Consider the following 16,347-nt stretch of genomic DNA (forward strand, 5'->3'; position numbering starts at 1 on the left):
AAAGGGGCATCACTGATGATCTCTCCCACTTCTGATTCCTTGCTGTGTGGTGCTGTAAGATGTAATTAGCCAAAAAGAAAGATGCACTTTGCTGCTCCTGTCCTATTCCTGACTCAGTTCTCTGAGCATGCTTTGGCTTCAAGATCTTTTTCCAGAACATGGACACCGTTGAAGTCATTCTTTTTCAGAAAGCCCCTCTGTCATGGTCCGGTCCCAGCACCGATATTTCTTAGCATTATGATTTTGGGACACATTATTTTTAAACTCTGAGTAAACAGGAAAAAAAAATTAGCACTCAGCCTTCAGGTTGGCTGGGAGTTTTAAGTGATAAATCATCTAGAGCTCAATGGATTGCACTTAGCGAGCGCCCTGGGATGCAACCCCCTGGAAGATATGCGACACGGAAGGAAGGTATCTCCTGTGTCCCTGAGTGTGTTCCGTATCCACTAGCTGTATTACAGTTGTCTGCATGCTGATTTGCTCCTGCCACACATTCAGAGGCTCCTTGAGGCCCTTGAGAGCAGTTCCTCACAGCGCACCCTGCACCTTGTTGCTCCCTCAACTGGTTTCTGGGTGTGAATATTTGCATGCATGACTTGTCTTCTTGATTTGATTGAAAACTTCCTGTGGGACAGAGAATGCACTTTACATGTTTGCACTGTCTGCACACTTAGCCCAATGCAAGATGCATGACATATATTCCATTTTTTATCAGCTACATGAATAAAAAATATCATTCAGTGGGGAAAGTGGGAGACAAGGCAGCAGTACCTAATTATTCTTGAAATGATGATGATGATGTGTGTGTTTTATTTAGGGGAAGGGGGGTAGTGCAGTTCCAGCTCAGTGCCAGGTTGAGAGAACTAGAGCAAAAACATATCTAGATTGGTAAACACAGTCTCTATCTGGTAGGGAGACCTCTTAGTCTTTCATTTGGAAATGTATTTGGGTTAAATTAGCAATTCTCCAAATCCATCTGTTTGTTTTGAGGGGAGAGCACAGGTGACTGTCTGACACATTCTACGGTGTTAGTTATTCTGGCAACAGTGACTTTAGGCCCCAGAGTCCCCCTCAGGCCCTAAAAGCTCTGTTCCCTGGTGAGGGTCAGTCTCTGGAGGAACAAAACACAACATTCAGCCTGACCCCCATTTCAGTTGACGATGTAAAATTGGACCCTGGGAGTCGTTCCCTATTCTGAAATGAACGCAAGCATTCAGTATATTTGAAGGCATTGTCAAGTTTTACCCAAAGTGAGTCCCTGAGGTATAGGACTGTATCATGTTGCACAACAGAAGCTTATAGACCAGAAGCAAGTGTCCTTGCTGATCCACATGCCATTCTGGCTTGCACCTTTGTTCATCTTGTTTGCACCTTGATACTCTGAAAGTATGATAAACACATAAAACTAATGGAAGCTTTTGTTTTTCATTTTTGGTTGTTTCCCTTGAGCCATACAATTCTACCAAACCTCCCCAGAATAGGAGAAAAAAAATCAGTGGACATATCTGTATGCCACAGACAGGATAAATCTGTACATTTCTGTATTCTGTTTTACCTATTTTGTATGCATACAGATTGAAATAGACCAGTATCTGTAACATACAGCCACCTCTTCCTTGAAGTATGCCCAAGATAACAAGTACACCATTAAATCGTATTCCTGGTTAAAATAAATATTTTTCAAGTGAATATGTGATTACAGATGGAACTAAAAGGTGCATGAAACTATGGTTCCACTTGCTAGAACTTTCTAGTTCCTTTCCAATGTCACCTTTCATGTTTCTTTTTAACTTGGTTTAATAATATAATCCTTATTCAGAAATGAGCTTTTGTGAAAAAATCAATAATTACCTCTGTCACTATTTATTTAATGAATCCATGGAAAGACTTCATTAAATTATAAATGTCTTGTTACTGATATTCTCATATAATAGATTTTTGAAATTATATATGAGCCAGTTATCTATTTCAAGCAAGATACAATGCTGAAATATCAGTACATGTCCAGTGAAATTAGTGCTGGTTTTGCTAATACAATATTCATGAGAATTTGCCAGACACAATCACATTTAATCCCAGAGAATAAGAATTTGAAATGGATTCTTCTAACTTGTAATTATGCTTTGGCAAGAAAGTTTAGCAAGCTTAATTATTTATATAATTGAAATGACTTGCTGTTCTGTCAATATGGGAGGGGTGTGTTTGAGAATATTTACATTTTCTATTTTTTTTAATTATTATTTTTATTAACATATAATGTATTATTTGCCCCAGAGGTATAGGTTTGTGAATTGTCAGAATTACACACTTCTCAACACTCACCATATCACATACCCTCCCAAAAGTCCATAACCCAACCACCCTCTCCCTACCTCCTCCCCCTGGCAACCCTCAGTTTGTTTTGTGAGGTTAAGAGTCTCTTATTAAGTCTCTCGATCCCACCTTGTTTCATTTTTTCCTTCCCTACCCCCCAAACCCCCGACTCTGCCTCTCAAATTCCTCATATCAGGGAGATCATAGGATAATTGTTTTTCTCTGATTCAGTTATTTCACTTAGCATAATACCTTCTAGTTCCAACCACATCACTACAAATGGCAAGATTTCATTTAAAAAAATTTTTTTAAAGATTTTATTTATTTATTTGACAGAGAGAGAGATCACAAGTAGGCAAAGAGGCAGGCAGAGAGAGAAGGGGAAGGAGGCTCCCCACTGGGCAGAGAACCCGATACAGGGCTCAATCCAAGGACCCCAAGATCATGACCTGAGCTGAAGGCAGAGGCTTAGAGGCTTAACCCACCGAGTGACCCAGGCTCCCCAAGATTTCGTTTTTGATGGTTGCATAATATTCCATTATATGTGTACATACACACACACACACACACACACACACCACATCTTCTTTATTATTGTATTATTGTCGATGTGTTTCTTTGATTTTGTTATTAATTGGTTTATATACTTGGCTGCTCCCATGTTAGGGGCATAGATATTTAAAGCTGTTAGATCTCCTTGTTGGAAAGACCCTTTGAGTATGATATAGTGTCCTTCATCCTCTCTTATTATAGTCCTTGATTTAAAATCTAATTGATCTGATAAAGGATTGCCACCCCAGCTTTCTTTTGATGTCCATTAGCATGGTAAATGGTTTTCCACCCCCTCACATTAAATCTGGAGGTGTCTTTGGGACTAAAATGAGGTTTCTTGTAGACAGCATATTGACGGGTTTTGGTTTTTTATCCATTCTGATACTCTGTGTCTCTTGATTGGGGCATTTAGCCCATTTACATTCAGGGTAACTATTGGAAGATATGAATTTAGTGCCATTGTATTGCCTGTGAGGTGACTGTTACTGTATATTGTCTCTGTTCCTTTCTGGTCTACTACTTTTAGCCTATATCTTTGCTTAGAGGACCCCTTTCAATATTTCCTATAGGGCTGGTTTGGTGTTTGCAAATTCTTTTAGTTTTTGTTTGTCCTGGAAGCTTTTAATCTCTCCTTCTATTTTCTTTTTTTTTTTTTTTAATATTTTATTTATTTATTTGACAGAGAGAGATCACAAGTAGGCAGAGAGGCAGGCAGAGAGAGAGGGGGAAGCAGGTTCCCTGCTGAGCAGAGAGCCCGATGTGGGGCTCGATCCCAGGACCCTGGGATCATGACCTGAGCCAAAAGCAGAGGCTTTAACCCACTGAGCCACCCAGGCGCCCCTCTCCTTCTATTTTCAATGATAGCCTAGCTGGATATAGTATTCTTGGCTGCATGTTTTTCTCATTTAGTGCTCTGAATATATCATGCCAGTTCTTTCTGGCCTGCCAGGTCTCTGTGGATAAGTCTGCTGCTAGTCTAATATTTTTACCATTGTATGTTATAGGCTTCTTGTCCCGAGCTGCTTTCAGGATTTTCTCTTTGTCGCTAAGACTTGTAAGTTTTACTATGAGATGTTGGGGTGTGAGCCAATTTTTATTGACTTTGAGGGGCGTTCTCTGTGCCTTCTGGATTTTGATGCTTGTTCCCTTTGCCATATTAGGGAAATTCTCTACTATAATTCACTCCAATATACCTTCTACCCCCCTCTCTCTTTCTTCTTCTTCTAGAACCCCAATTATTTTAATGTTGTTTCATCTTATGGTATCACTTATCTCTCAAATTCTCCCCTCATGGTCCAGTAGTTGTCTCTCTTTTGCTCAGCTTCTTCATTCTCCATCATTTGGTCTTCTATATCACTATTTCTCTCTTCTACCTCATTTATCCTAGCACTAAGAGCCTCCATTTTTTATTGTACCTCATTAATAGCTTTTTAAATTTCAACTTGATTAGATTTTAGTTTTTTGTTTCTCCAGAAAGGGATTTTATTTCTTCAGACAGGATTTCTCTAATATCTTCCATGCCTCTTTCGAGCCCAGCTATCACCTTGAGAATCATCATTCTGAACTCTAGATCTTACATATTACAAATGTCCTATTGATTAGATCCCTAGCTATTGGTACTGCCTCTCATTCTTTTGTTTGTGGTGAGTTTTTCTGCCTTGTCATTTTATCCAGATAGGAATATATGAACGAGAGAATAAGAATACTAAAACGGTGGCAAAGACCCCAGAAAAATGTATGCTAACCAAGTCAGAAGAGACCCCAAATTGGGGGGAGAAGAAAGGGGGCAAAAAGGGGGAAAATTACATAATTATAATTACATATATATATATATAATAGAACAGAGCCACCCACTTGATTTGGGGGTATATTTTGGTCTTTAGAAGAATCTACCTCCCGGGACACCTGGGTGGCTCAGTTGGTTAAGCAGCTGCCTTCGGCTCAGGTCGTGATCCCAGCATCCTGGGATCGAGTCCCGCATCGGGCTCCTTGCTCGTCAGGGAACCTGCTTCTCCCTCTGCCTCTGCCTGCCATTCTGTCTGCCTGTGCTCGCTCTCTCTCCCTCGCTCTCTCTGACAAATAAATAAATAAAATCTTTAAAAAAAAAAAAAAAGAAGAATCTACCTCCCAAAAGTTTAAAGAAAGAAAAACATATATATACAAAAATAAGGGTAAACACAATGAAGGGATGGAAAATGATTGTAAAGATGAAAATTTTAAAAAAATTCTAAAAAAGGAATTGATAAGATAAGTTGGTTGGAAAAAGAAAGAAAAAAGTGGAGAGAATGTGCTCATGCTGGAGACTAGAACAAAGCCCTGTCCTAGATTTAGGGTATATTTTGATCTATTAGAAAAAATTGTATCCCAAAAATTTTTAGAAAAAAAAGCCCAATATGTATACAAAAAATAAGGTTAAATACAATGAAGGATAAAATATGACTATAATAATGAAGGTTTAAAAAGTTTTTTTTTTTTTTCAGAAAACTATTGTTAGGATAAACTAGTTTAAAAACGTTAAAAAAAGGAAAGCAGAAAAGTTAAAAAAAATAGAATAAGAAAAAGTAAAATTAAAACAAATTTAATTTAACTTTGCAAGACTAAAGGATCATGGGGAGAAATCCATGAATTCCATGCTTTGCTTTCCCCTCGTCTGGAATTCCGCTGTTCTCCTTGATCTGTGAGCTTGGTCTTGGCTGGATGTTCTTGCTGATGTTCTGGGGGAAGGGCCTGTTGCAGTGATTCTCAAATGTCTTTGCCCTAGGCAGAATTGCACTGCCCTTGCTGGAACCGGGCTAAGTAATCTGCTCGGGTTTGCTCTAGGGAGCTTTTGTTCCCTAAACGCTTTCCATAGAGCTCTGGAGGACAGGAATGAAAATGGCAGCCTCCCGATCTCCCGATCTCCCGCCCGGAGTAACCGAGAGCTGGGCCCCACTCCTCGGTGCGGCCTCAGAGAAAAGTGGTCAATCACTCCACTCTCCCTGTTCTCCAGCCGCACTCCAAGCTCACCTGGCCTGTGACCGAGAATTTCTGTCTCTGGTGCATGGCCCCATTTGGAGTCTCCAATCCCAGCAGATTCCTGCTATGCTGCTTGGAGGAGAAAGGTGAGTCTCCCCGGATCTGCAACTTGTAGGGTCCCTGCTCAAAGAGCAGTCCGACTGTGCTTTAGATCACAGTTTAAGGTAACCCTGAGTTGAAAGCTCACTCCTTGGCTCCATCTCTGTAGCTGGCTTCCCCACTCTAATCCCTAGGACCTCTGCCACACTCAGACACCCGTGATCTTTGTTACCTGCGGGACCTGAGACCACACTGTCCCCATGAGGGCTCCACCCTCCAACTGAGCCTCTGGAGTGATATCCCACAGTGGGGCAGACTCTAAAAGTTTGGATTTTTTGCTCCACTGCTCCACCGCTTCCTGGGAGCTGGCCCCTCCCCCCCCCCTGCAGTCTATATTCCCATCACTTCGTATTCACTTTTCCACACTTGCTACCTTTCAGAAAGTGGTCAAATTTCTGTTCCTAGAATTGCTGCTTTGCTTCTTTTCTATCTCCTATTGAGTTTGTAGGTGTTCGGTACCCATCTAGCTGAACTCCTGGGATCTGATGTCATTTCAGTCTGCTACTGCTCCACCATCTTGCCTCGAGTCTCATATTTACAGTTTCTGAATGGAATCAGAAATACTGGCTAAATACACTTCATGTTAATATTTTGTGGTTTATGTGCATTTGTCAAGATTTATTTATTTATTTTAGACAGATTAACATGATCCAGGGAGGGTGGATGGCGACAGGTAACTGGGGAGGTGTAGAAGGAGAGAGTCCTAAGCAGACTGAGCTGGGTGCGATGTGTGACACAGAACTCGATTACATGACCATGAGATCATGGCCTGAGTTGAAACCAAGAGAAGAGAGTCAAATGCTTAACTGACTGTGCCACTCAGGTGCCCTTTTATGTGCATTTTTTAATTCATTGTTTTCAGGGAAAAAATGGACTCAATGGCTTGATGCAGCCTGGGAAGGGTAAATTATGTCTGATTTCATGTGGAGTCTGTTGTCTGAACCTACTTTGGTGGTATTGCAGTTCTGTTCTAGCTGACTGGAGTTTGAATTCATGAAATGTTAAAGGTTTTGGAAGTCAAAGGACCAAATCAACATATCCAGGAAAGGATGGGCATAGATTAAAAGTCAGAAATTCTCCAAGCATCACAAACCCTCATTGTTCCTTAATAGTTTTTTTGTTTTGTTTTGTTTTGTTTTTATGTTGCAAGAAATGAATCCCCGCAGAATCTGGGGATTTCCATATTCTAGAAAATACTCATTTTACATTTCATTTTGCTGAAAAAGTTAGGGACAAGGTAAAGGGACTTTTTTTCAGAGTTTGTACATTTTGTAGCTCTAGCATTTTATGGCTTCTATTCACAGAACTTGAATCTCATTAATAATGAGAACTCTGATAATAAGAGACTCTTACGGCCTTTCTATCAGAACAATTAGGGAATTTTAAGAATTTCTTTCAGTCTATCTGGGGTAAGAAACATGTCTATAATAGAAGGAACCCTGAAACAGTGGACACCTCCAGAGTAACTAATATTTTCATACAGTTGTTATGTTGAAAGGGCTGATTCCTACAAAGCAACAGGAATTTAAATCTGGTGTCCTGAGGAATATTTCTTCCTGACCCCAGGGAAGTCCAGGGAAAGTCTCAACACTACTTTTGTCACTCTTAGATGGTAAAAAAAGTCACCCATTCACTCTTACACATAGAAAGGAACTTGAGTTCACTCCTTTGTAATAAGTACAACTTCAGTTAAAGCCAGTTTATTGGCCCTGCCTGGGCTGCCTCAGAGATGCTGGTTAAACGGAATGAGGTATGAGGTTGTTTCTCCTCTTGTTTCAGTGATGATCATTTCTCTTCCTCCTTCCTGACTCCTCCAGACATGAAGCAGGAAAAGGAAGAGGAGATAAGTGTTCTCCTTGACCATGGCTAATATGATAGAAGCCATCTAGCTGGGCTTAGTCTATACTGAAAACTGACTCTGGGGGCCACTTTTGGGGAATATTTTAGGGGGATCATTAGTGTTTTTAACCACATCATTGGACTTTCTTTACCTGTAGTTACCTGAGGTAGGTAAATGTACCTCCTTCAGGTGGGTATCTAGGATTTCTCCCTCAGTCCCTGGCCATCCACCATTGCAACTTCAGATTCTTTCTGTTGAGTTGTTTTCACCACTCACCCTCCCCGCCACCCCAGCCCTACCAGTGGCCCTCTTGGATGCAATACAACACAGTTCTGTTCTGGCCCTCTAACCCATGATCCATGGGTAGTGCTTACATGTCATTTGTTCTAATGAACTCTGATGCACAGATGCAGTAATATGTCTTTGCTCTGGTATCAGAGCATCAGCCAGCCATTGTTCTCTTCCTTGATTACTTCTTAGACAAGAGTTCAATCCCAGGAAGGAGCAACTGAGATTGCTGACTACCCCTGCCACTGCCACCAAGTTCCAGGAGACAAGTATCAAACTTTCTGAGATGTTTCCTTGAAGTCACTTTCCTTTGCACCTGAGATAAGGGAAAAGTAACTTTCTACCTCAGAAGTACATGCAAATCACATCACAACCTAGTTGTCTCCAAAACTCCTCTTCCAGTTATCCAACTCTTCTTGGCCTTTCTCACCTCTTTAATGATCTGAAAATAGGTAATTAAATCAGGGTCCCCAAAACAGTTGTCAGTGTTCTCCTTTGCAAGTCTTGTACCTCATTTTGTAGAGTAGAAGTAGAAATCTGTTTTGTGACTTACTATCATCTCAAGATTGTAGCTGAAGTTAGGTAAAAAAAAAAAAAAAAAAAGTCCATTTTAACATCCTGTAACATCTACAAATCAGTTGCTACTGTCCTCTACAAAATTATTTTAAACACATATTGATTGGTATATGTGTGCAATCTGAAAAGCACAGTATGAGGCTCCATGGTGCTCCTACTCTAGCAGGAAAGACAAAACAGATAGCGAAGAACAGCTAGGTTAACCAGATATGCTAACTGCAGTTATAGGATGACCCAATATGCCTCAAATTCAACCTAGTGTAATCTTTAGGAGCAAAAACTCTTGTGTGAGACTGCTTGGGCCTGAATCACAATTTTTCTCTTTCTAGCTGTGTGACTTTAGCCATGTTACCTAATCACTTGGTGCTTTACTTTCCTCATCTGACAAATGGAGATAAAACAGTACCTCTCCCATGGGGCTGTTATGAGAAATACCAGTGTTAATATTTGTAAAGTCCTCGGAACACTATAAGGTGTTTGTTTATAAAGATAACAACAAATCTCTTAAATATGGTTCCTAATTTTCCCCCTGTGGAGCTATCTCACACATGTGTTAAAAATATATACCATGTTAAACAATTTACTGAAAATGAACAAATTGGAATTCTGCCAAAATTAGGAAATAATGATTGCTTGCACAAAAGACCCGTGTGGAAAAAATGTCTAAAAAATGTCTCCACGGGCCCCTGAATAAAATTTTAGTTTTCGTGAGAATCCTGCTGTTTGTTTATCCCTAGAATCATTCTACAGAAAACCAAAATGCCTTACAATGGTATAGATTTTAAAGTAGGGATTATGAGAAATATGGTAGACATTAAAAATAAGTCCAAGGGAAAACAGTACACCTGAAGTCTATGTAGCTTTTAAAATTGCCCTACTCTTTGATTTTGCATTTCCTAAGAACCAAAGTCAGAAAGGAAATGTGATCTTAAGTCATATTGCCCAGCAAGCCTAAAACAAATCCAAACACACAAAGTCTATACTCACTAAATATAAGAAAGAGATCCTTTATAGATAGTAAGAAGCAGAAAAAGAAAAACAGGAACCTTTTGCCTGTCAATATAAAGGGTACAATGAGCGATGTCCCAAATAACATCTTCAGATCCTTCCATTTATATGATGCGGTTTTGTACAAGATTTTCTTAAAATAACTCTGAGTGTAGGTGGATCCCATACTCTTGCCGCCTAGTTCAATGATGAGAATCCAGGGAGAGGTTAAGAGGATGTGGTCCAAATCTTCAGGTTTTCTGATATTCTGATTGTAAATTTCTACAGGAATACAAAGATTTTTATGTCCTTTAGATCCCTCTTCCCCCATGTTGTTCCTCTCAACTGAGGCTTGATGAAAGGTAAGCTGAAGATAGTTTGAGGTTATCTACTCGGAGGGGGTTTTGCAGTGTGGGTATTCTGTGCTACTGATTAAGGGCAAATCCATGTGCTTTACAAATCAGCTGAGCACAAGTTTGGGCTGACAGCCCTGCTGTTAAGAATGCTTCTCGGAGGCAGAGGACATAAGCACATGCTTCTCTTCACTGCCTTGTAGTATGGAATTCTAAAGTTAATAGTAACAAACTGCACTTAGAATGATTTTAATGATGCTTTGCATAATTCAGAGAGGAAATTTAATTTTAGATAACTGCATCGTGGCTTAGATATAAACCAAAAATGAGGGACTGAATTCTGGTTCTACTACCTGTCTATTAAGTTACCTGACCTTGAACAAGTCGTTGTACTGCCCTGTGTCATAGTTTCATCATCTCTAAAAAGAAATTGAGTAAGTTTCAGGCTCTTGGCATTTGATGACGCTTTTTGTGAATAAAGACTAAGAAACTGTACTTGCTAAATGCTTGTCTGTGTGCCCCATACCCCTGAGACTGCTTTTTCTCTATTATTAGTAGTTATCATTTGGCTCTAAACAGACTTAATTACTGCAATTTTATCAGTTATTAAAGGAGAGAATTTCAAGCCTTTTCAACTGGGAGATGGAAAGAATGGAGTGAAGGAGGTGTGTTAAAGACATGACAGGATGTCCTTCCACACAAGCAGCTGGGCACCTTTTCTGTGGCAACCTCTGAGAGTTCTCTTGAAAGTGTTTCTGTTGGCATATCAATCATCCATGAAATAGATGCTCCAGATTGACCCAAATGTCAAGGATCTTGCTTCTAGTACATGAATTTTTCAAAAGTAAAATTGGAGAATTGTTGTCTGAATCATATTCTCAAACAATACACTGTATATAATTTTTTGTTTAAATCTGTGGTTTCCTTGAACAGAGATTAGGAGGATGGGTGGGGGGTAACTAAATGACAAGAGAAAATGCCTCTTAGAGGACCTAAATAATATATAGTTACGAAAAGAACCCAAGATTAACTTAACGGAACTGTGACTGTCTTGAAGGAAGTGACCTCTCTCTCTCACACACACACACGTGATTTTTATACACACACACACACACACACACACACACACACACACAAACACACACACACACATACTTATCTCTGAATCTCTGCTTTTACTTTTTATTTAATTTATTTGAACTAACCTGGAAAAAATAACAGTTCAGCCATCTCTGCCACCCTTCATCCCCTGCCTCTTGTAGTCACCAGTCTATTTTGTGTCTACAAACTTGGTGTGTTGTTTGTTTGTTTGTTTGCTTGTTTTAGATCCCACGCATAAGAGAGATCAAATAGTATTAGTCATTCTCTGACTTATGTCACTTAGCAAAATGCCCTTGAGGTCTATCTATATTATTGTAATTGGCAAGGTGTCATTTTTAATGACTGAATAATATTCCATTATATATACCATGATTTCTTTATTCATTCATCCATCTATGGATCCTTAGGTTATTTCCATATCTTGGATATTATAAATATTGCCACAGAGAACACGGGGTGCATATATCTTTCCGAATTAGTGTTTTTGTTTCCTTTGGGTATATACCTTTGGAAATATACCTAGAAAATAGTTCTATTTTTAATTTTTTGAAGAACCTCCATAGTGTTTTTCATTGTGGTTGTACCAACTTACATTCACATCAGCAGTGCAAAGGGTTTTCTTTTCTTCATATCTTCACCAACACTTGTTATTTCTTGCCTTTTGATAATAGCCATTCAAACAGGTGTGACGTGATATCTCAGTGTGGATTTAATTTACATTTTCCTAATGATTATGATGGGCATCTTGTTATGTATTGGTTGGCCATCTGTATGTCTTTAGAAATATGTCATTTCAGATTTTTGCTCATTTTTAAATTGGTTGTTTTGTTGCTATTGGATTGCATGAGTTCTTTATATATTTTGAATGTCAGCCTTTATCAGATACATGACTTGCAGTTATTTTCTCCTATCCAGTAAGCTGCCTTTTCATTTTGTTAGTGGTTTCCTTTAGTGTGCAGAAGTTTTGTTTTGTTTTGTTTTTTTAGTTTTCTGTGGTCCTCCTTATTTATTTTTGCTTTTCCTGTGAGGTTAAAAAAACCATCACCAAGATCTATATCATGGAGCATACTGTCTGTGTTGTCTTCTAGGATTTTTATGATTCCAGGTCTTAGGTTCAAGTCTTTATGACATTTTAAGTTAATTTGGGGGTATGGTGTAAGACAGTGGTCCAGTTTCATTCTTTTACATATGGCTGTCCAGTTTTCCCAGTGCTGTGTGTTGAAGAGACTCTTCTTTCTCCGTTATATATTCTTGGCTCCTTCGTTGTAAATTAATTGGTCATATATGTGTGGGTGTATTTCTGGGTTCTCTATTCTATTTCATTGATCTGTGTGTCTGTTTTTAATGCCAATACAATAGTGTTTTAATTACTGTAGCTTTGTAATATGGTTTGAAATCAGGGTGCATGATGTCTCCAGCTTTGTTTTACTTCCTCAAGATTGGCTTGGCTATTCAGGGTCTTTTGTGGTTCCATGTAAATTTTTTGCTTCTTTGCTCTATTTCTTTGAAAAATACCACTAGAATTAACAGGGATTGCATTATATCTGCATAATTCTTTGGGTGGTATAGACATCGTAACAATATTATTTCTTCTAATCCACAAACATGAAACTTCTTTCCATTTATTTGTGTCTTCATCAGTTCATGTCATTAATGTCTTCAAGTTTTCAGTATACAGGTCTCTCATCTCCTTGATCAAATTTATACCCATGCATCTTATTCTCTTTGATGTAATTGTAAAAGGAATTGTTTTCTTTATTTCCCCTTCTGATAGTTCATTTTTAGTGTAAAGAAAAACAAGAGATTTTTGTCTATTGATTTTGTATCCTGCAACTTTACCGAACTTGTTTATTCTAACAGTTTTTTAATGGACTTTTTGGGGGTTGCTATATATAATGTTTTATCATCTGCAAATAGTGACAGTTTTACTTCTTCCTTGTAATTTGGATGCCTTTTATTCCTTTTTCTTGCCTACTCTCTGTGGCTAGGAGTTCCAATACTATGTTGAACAAAAGTTGGCAAGAGTGGAAATTCTTATCTTTTTCCTGTAGTTAATTCTCATTAAATGCTGACTAATCAGTATAACTTCATACAACTCTTTTTGTCCCTTCCTCCCTTCCAGCACCAAGGAAAAATTGGAGTTAAATTTAATGTTGGGACAGATGACATCGCCATTGAGGAGTCCAATGCAATCATTAACGATGGGAAATACCATGTAGTCCGTTTTACGAGGAGTGGTGGCAATGCCACGTTACAGGTGGACAGCTGGCCAGTGATCGAGCGTTACCCTGCAGGTAAGCCAGTGAATGAGAACTGGGAGAACATTTTATGAAAAGCAAACTGGAAAACAAAGCACTATTTTGCGTCCGTTTCACCAAATTGTGGGTTTTCTGAGAAACCATCTAGTATTTATTGGACTTTAAAATCATGTGAATGTAATGCTGTCCTAAACTGTTCTTGATACAGTGTACAAATGACATTTTATAGGAAAACTTGAAGGCACACGGTATCATTTGCAAAATTCAGGACATCAGTGAAACCAGAAAAATGCACACATAAAAGGCACGACATGTCAAAGCTCTTTTTTACTGGATCTTTGCATTTGAACAAAGGAAAGGCTTTGTCAAAAGTAACAAAGTTAAAATTTAAAAGTCAGGGAAGGAATATTACACACTTTTCTCTGAAAGAAAATAAGACCAGGTGGTTCCTTTGATGGTGGTGCAGAGCTGAAACTCGTGAAAGCTGCAGGAGGGCCATGGAACAAACAGAGAAATAGTAAAGGAACGATATATAGTACTATAAATCACCAGTTATAAAAACATGTAACTAACTGAAACTTGTTTTCACTGTCATATAACCATATGGGAGTTTCTCAAGAATTCTGTGACACTAGCATTACTCATTTCAAGTCTATAAAATGAATGTCAAGCTATTATTGATAAAATAAAAATGACCTTTTTTATTGTTAATCAGCTTTGTCAGGTCTACATTATTGAAACAAAAGCAGTAGATGAGAAACTTAGGCCAACGTTACCTGGAGTTGTATATAGTCTCAATTTTTTTAAAAAAAGCATGTCATTTTTAAGTAAAATACAAATTAAAAGTATAGTGGTTATTTTACTTCATTTATTATCCTCTTTATGTTTTAGTACAAAAGAGGTTACTAAAAACATCAACCTTGTTTCTCTCTGCCCCTTTTGCATTTACAACTGAATTATATAACAGATTTATAGCACAGTATAAAGACAGAATATTAGAAGAAGTTTTCATTTGTACAGTAAAAATGGTTACCAAAATGTACTCAAGCCTCTGTTACAAGTTTTTGTTTCTTGGCAGAAATAATTTGAAGAAATAACTAACTTTATTAAATAAAGATTAATTTTTCTTGGTATTGACTCACAATTAGGAAATGTCTAATGAAATGTCTGTGATGCCCTTCTGGACCTTTTCTGATTTAAAAATATCTGCATCTTCAAGCTTCCTTTCAGACCTGTTCTGTAAACCTGGAGCTTTGCAAATATTTGCTGAATATAGAATAATTTAAAAACTCCAGCTCTACGACAAAATTCAGAAGCAAGCACATTAATAATATGTCCAGTGCTCATTATAATACTGGCAAATAGTAGGCAGTCAATAAATATTTGCTGAATTGATGTCCTGGGAATTATCCCGATTTTACTGTACAATTATGAGAAAGTACACCTTCTTTTACCATCTGTAAGAAGATGAAGGAATGCAAGATTTGGAAGGAAAGTAATTTAAATATGCGTGCAATGTCTCATAGCCCCTCCTAATACTTTATTGAATTTATTGAAATCCTGATACAAAGGTATCTTTCATAAAAACTACAGCCTCAGTGAAATTATGGAAAAGTAAATTGGTGAATTTCCTAAAAAACAGATTAATCAATACCTGTTTCCTGAGAGGAAGTTATTGCACTGGACACTATGAAAGATGTGAAGTAGGATAAGGTCTAGGCCCCGTCTCTCGGGGTGTTGTGTCTGTGAGTAGTAGAACTGAACAAAAAACTGACAAATCCTGTTGCTATTATAGTATGGGAGTTACCTCTGGAAGCCCAGAACTGTTTCACAATTAAATTGTTAAAATTATTTCATTTTAGTAACTTGTATTCTTATCACAGTTTCCATACTGCTATCTGTAAGAACTCTGCTCTACAGAATGCTAGTGGTGACCTATATGGGTAGAGAGGAAGTCCCACCCTCAAATTAGTTTGGGAAAATCTATGTTAAACTAAGTTCAAAATATGTATTCTTGGACTTTATTAATACCCATAATGCGTCTCTAAAAGAGAAATATAGTATTCATTTCCCAAGTATAGATAATCAGAATCTACTTTTCGAATGCATTAGTGCATTTGGGTAAATATTTTATGTTTTAAAAAATTTCTATACCTCTTTGATATATTGTATCTGATTGGCAATCCTTTAGTTGTGCACATACTAGATACTATGTACGATGTATAGTTCAAAAAAGATATGATCTTTTCTTGTGGTAAGCCAATGTCCAATTTGAATACTAGTTGCTGGGATTGGTGCAGTAAATTATTTAAGTCAGTAAATATTTGTATATTTTTCTAGACTAATATTTGTTTAACACATATAGTGTCTCATTTACCAATGGATGCTCAGTATAGGAAACAATATAAAATACATTTAAAAATCAGAAGCTGGCAATATCATGATAATTAAGGAGTAAACCTTTACAAGTAGTTATTTTAGATGCAACCTCTTGTATATTTAGTTAAAGATTCTATGTACTCTTTCTGTAAAAAAGTATTTTAGATAACATTAATTAAGAGTGAGTAAAGTTGCACTTATTATGAATGATACAAGCAAGAGTAAAACACAGAATCTGTCCTCAAGAATATTAGGGAATCTGTGGGGATTATTAATGTATACATATAAAAAGTTAATGACCAGTAAGGAAAGAATTCAGGGGAGTCACCATTGTTGTTATCAAGCACTTTATTAATCATCTGTTCTGTGTGCATTTCAGCATGATGTTGAGGTAGGAAATAAACCATGAAAATTTCGAATACCTTTTTCTTTTGGAGCTTTATCTGTAACAAAGCCATGAAGGCTGAATACAAATATAAAAGTACATGTCATCTAGATTAAAGTTTTTAGAACAAAGTGATTTTATGTATGAGTCAATAGAAATGTCTAGTATATCTCTTTTATATTGGTTTGTGGTATGACTATT

At 37.7% G+C, this 16,347-nt stretch overlaps 1 protein-coding gene across 33 annotated transcripts in view; it reads left to right on the forward strand.

Annotated features, from left to right (window-relative positions):
• Window positions 1-16,347, forward strand: part of NRXN1 (neurexin 1) — a 1,204,011-nt gene that overhangs the window by 1,019,946 nt on the left and 167,718 nt on the right. For 32 of the 33 annotated variants that reach the window (XM_047745932.1, XM_047745934.1, XM_047745950.1 and 29 more), the window contains one exon: window positions 13,247-13,418. In XM_047745932.1, the coding sequence (XP_047601888.1) occupies window positions 13,247-13,418 (172 nt within the window). Of the gene's footprint in view, window positions 1-3,738; window positions 3,744-13,246; window positions 13,419-16,347 lie in introns of those variants that run through there. The other variant, XM_047745966.1, reaches the window with a different exon arrangement.

Source organism: Lutra lutra, chromosome 9, assembly GCF_902655055.1.
Source record: "Lutra lutra chromosome 9, mLutLut1.2, whole genome shotgun sequence".
Lineage (NCBI taxonomy): Eukaryota > Metazoa > Chordata > Mammalia > Carnivora > Mustelidae > Lutra > Lutra lutra.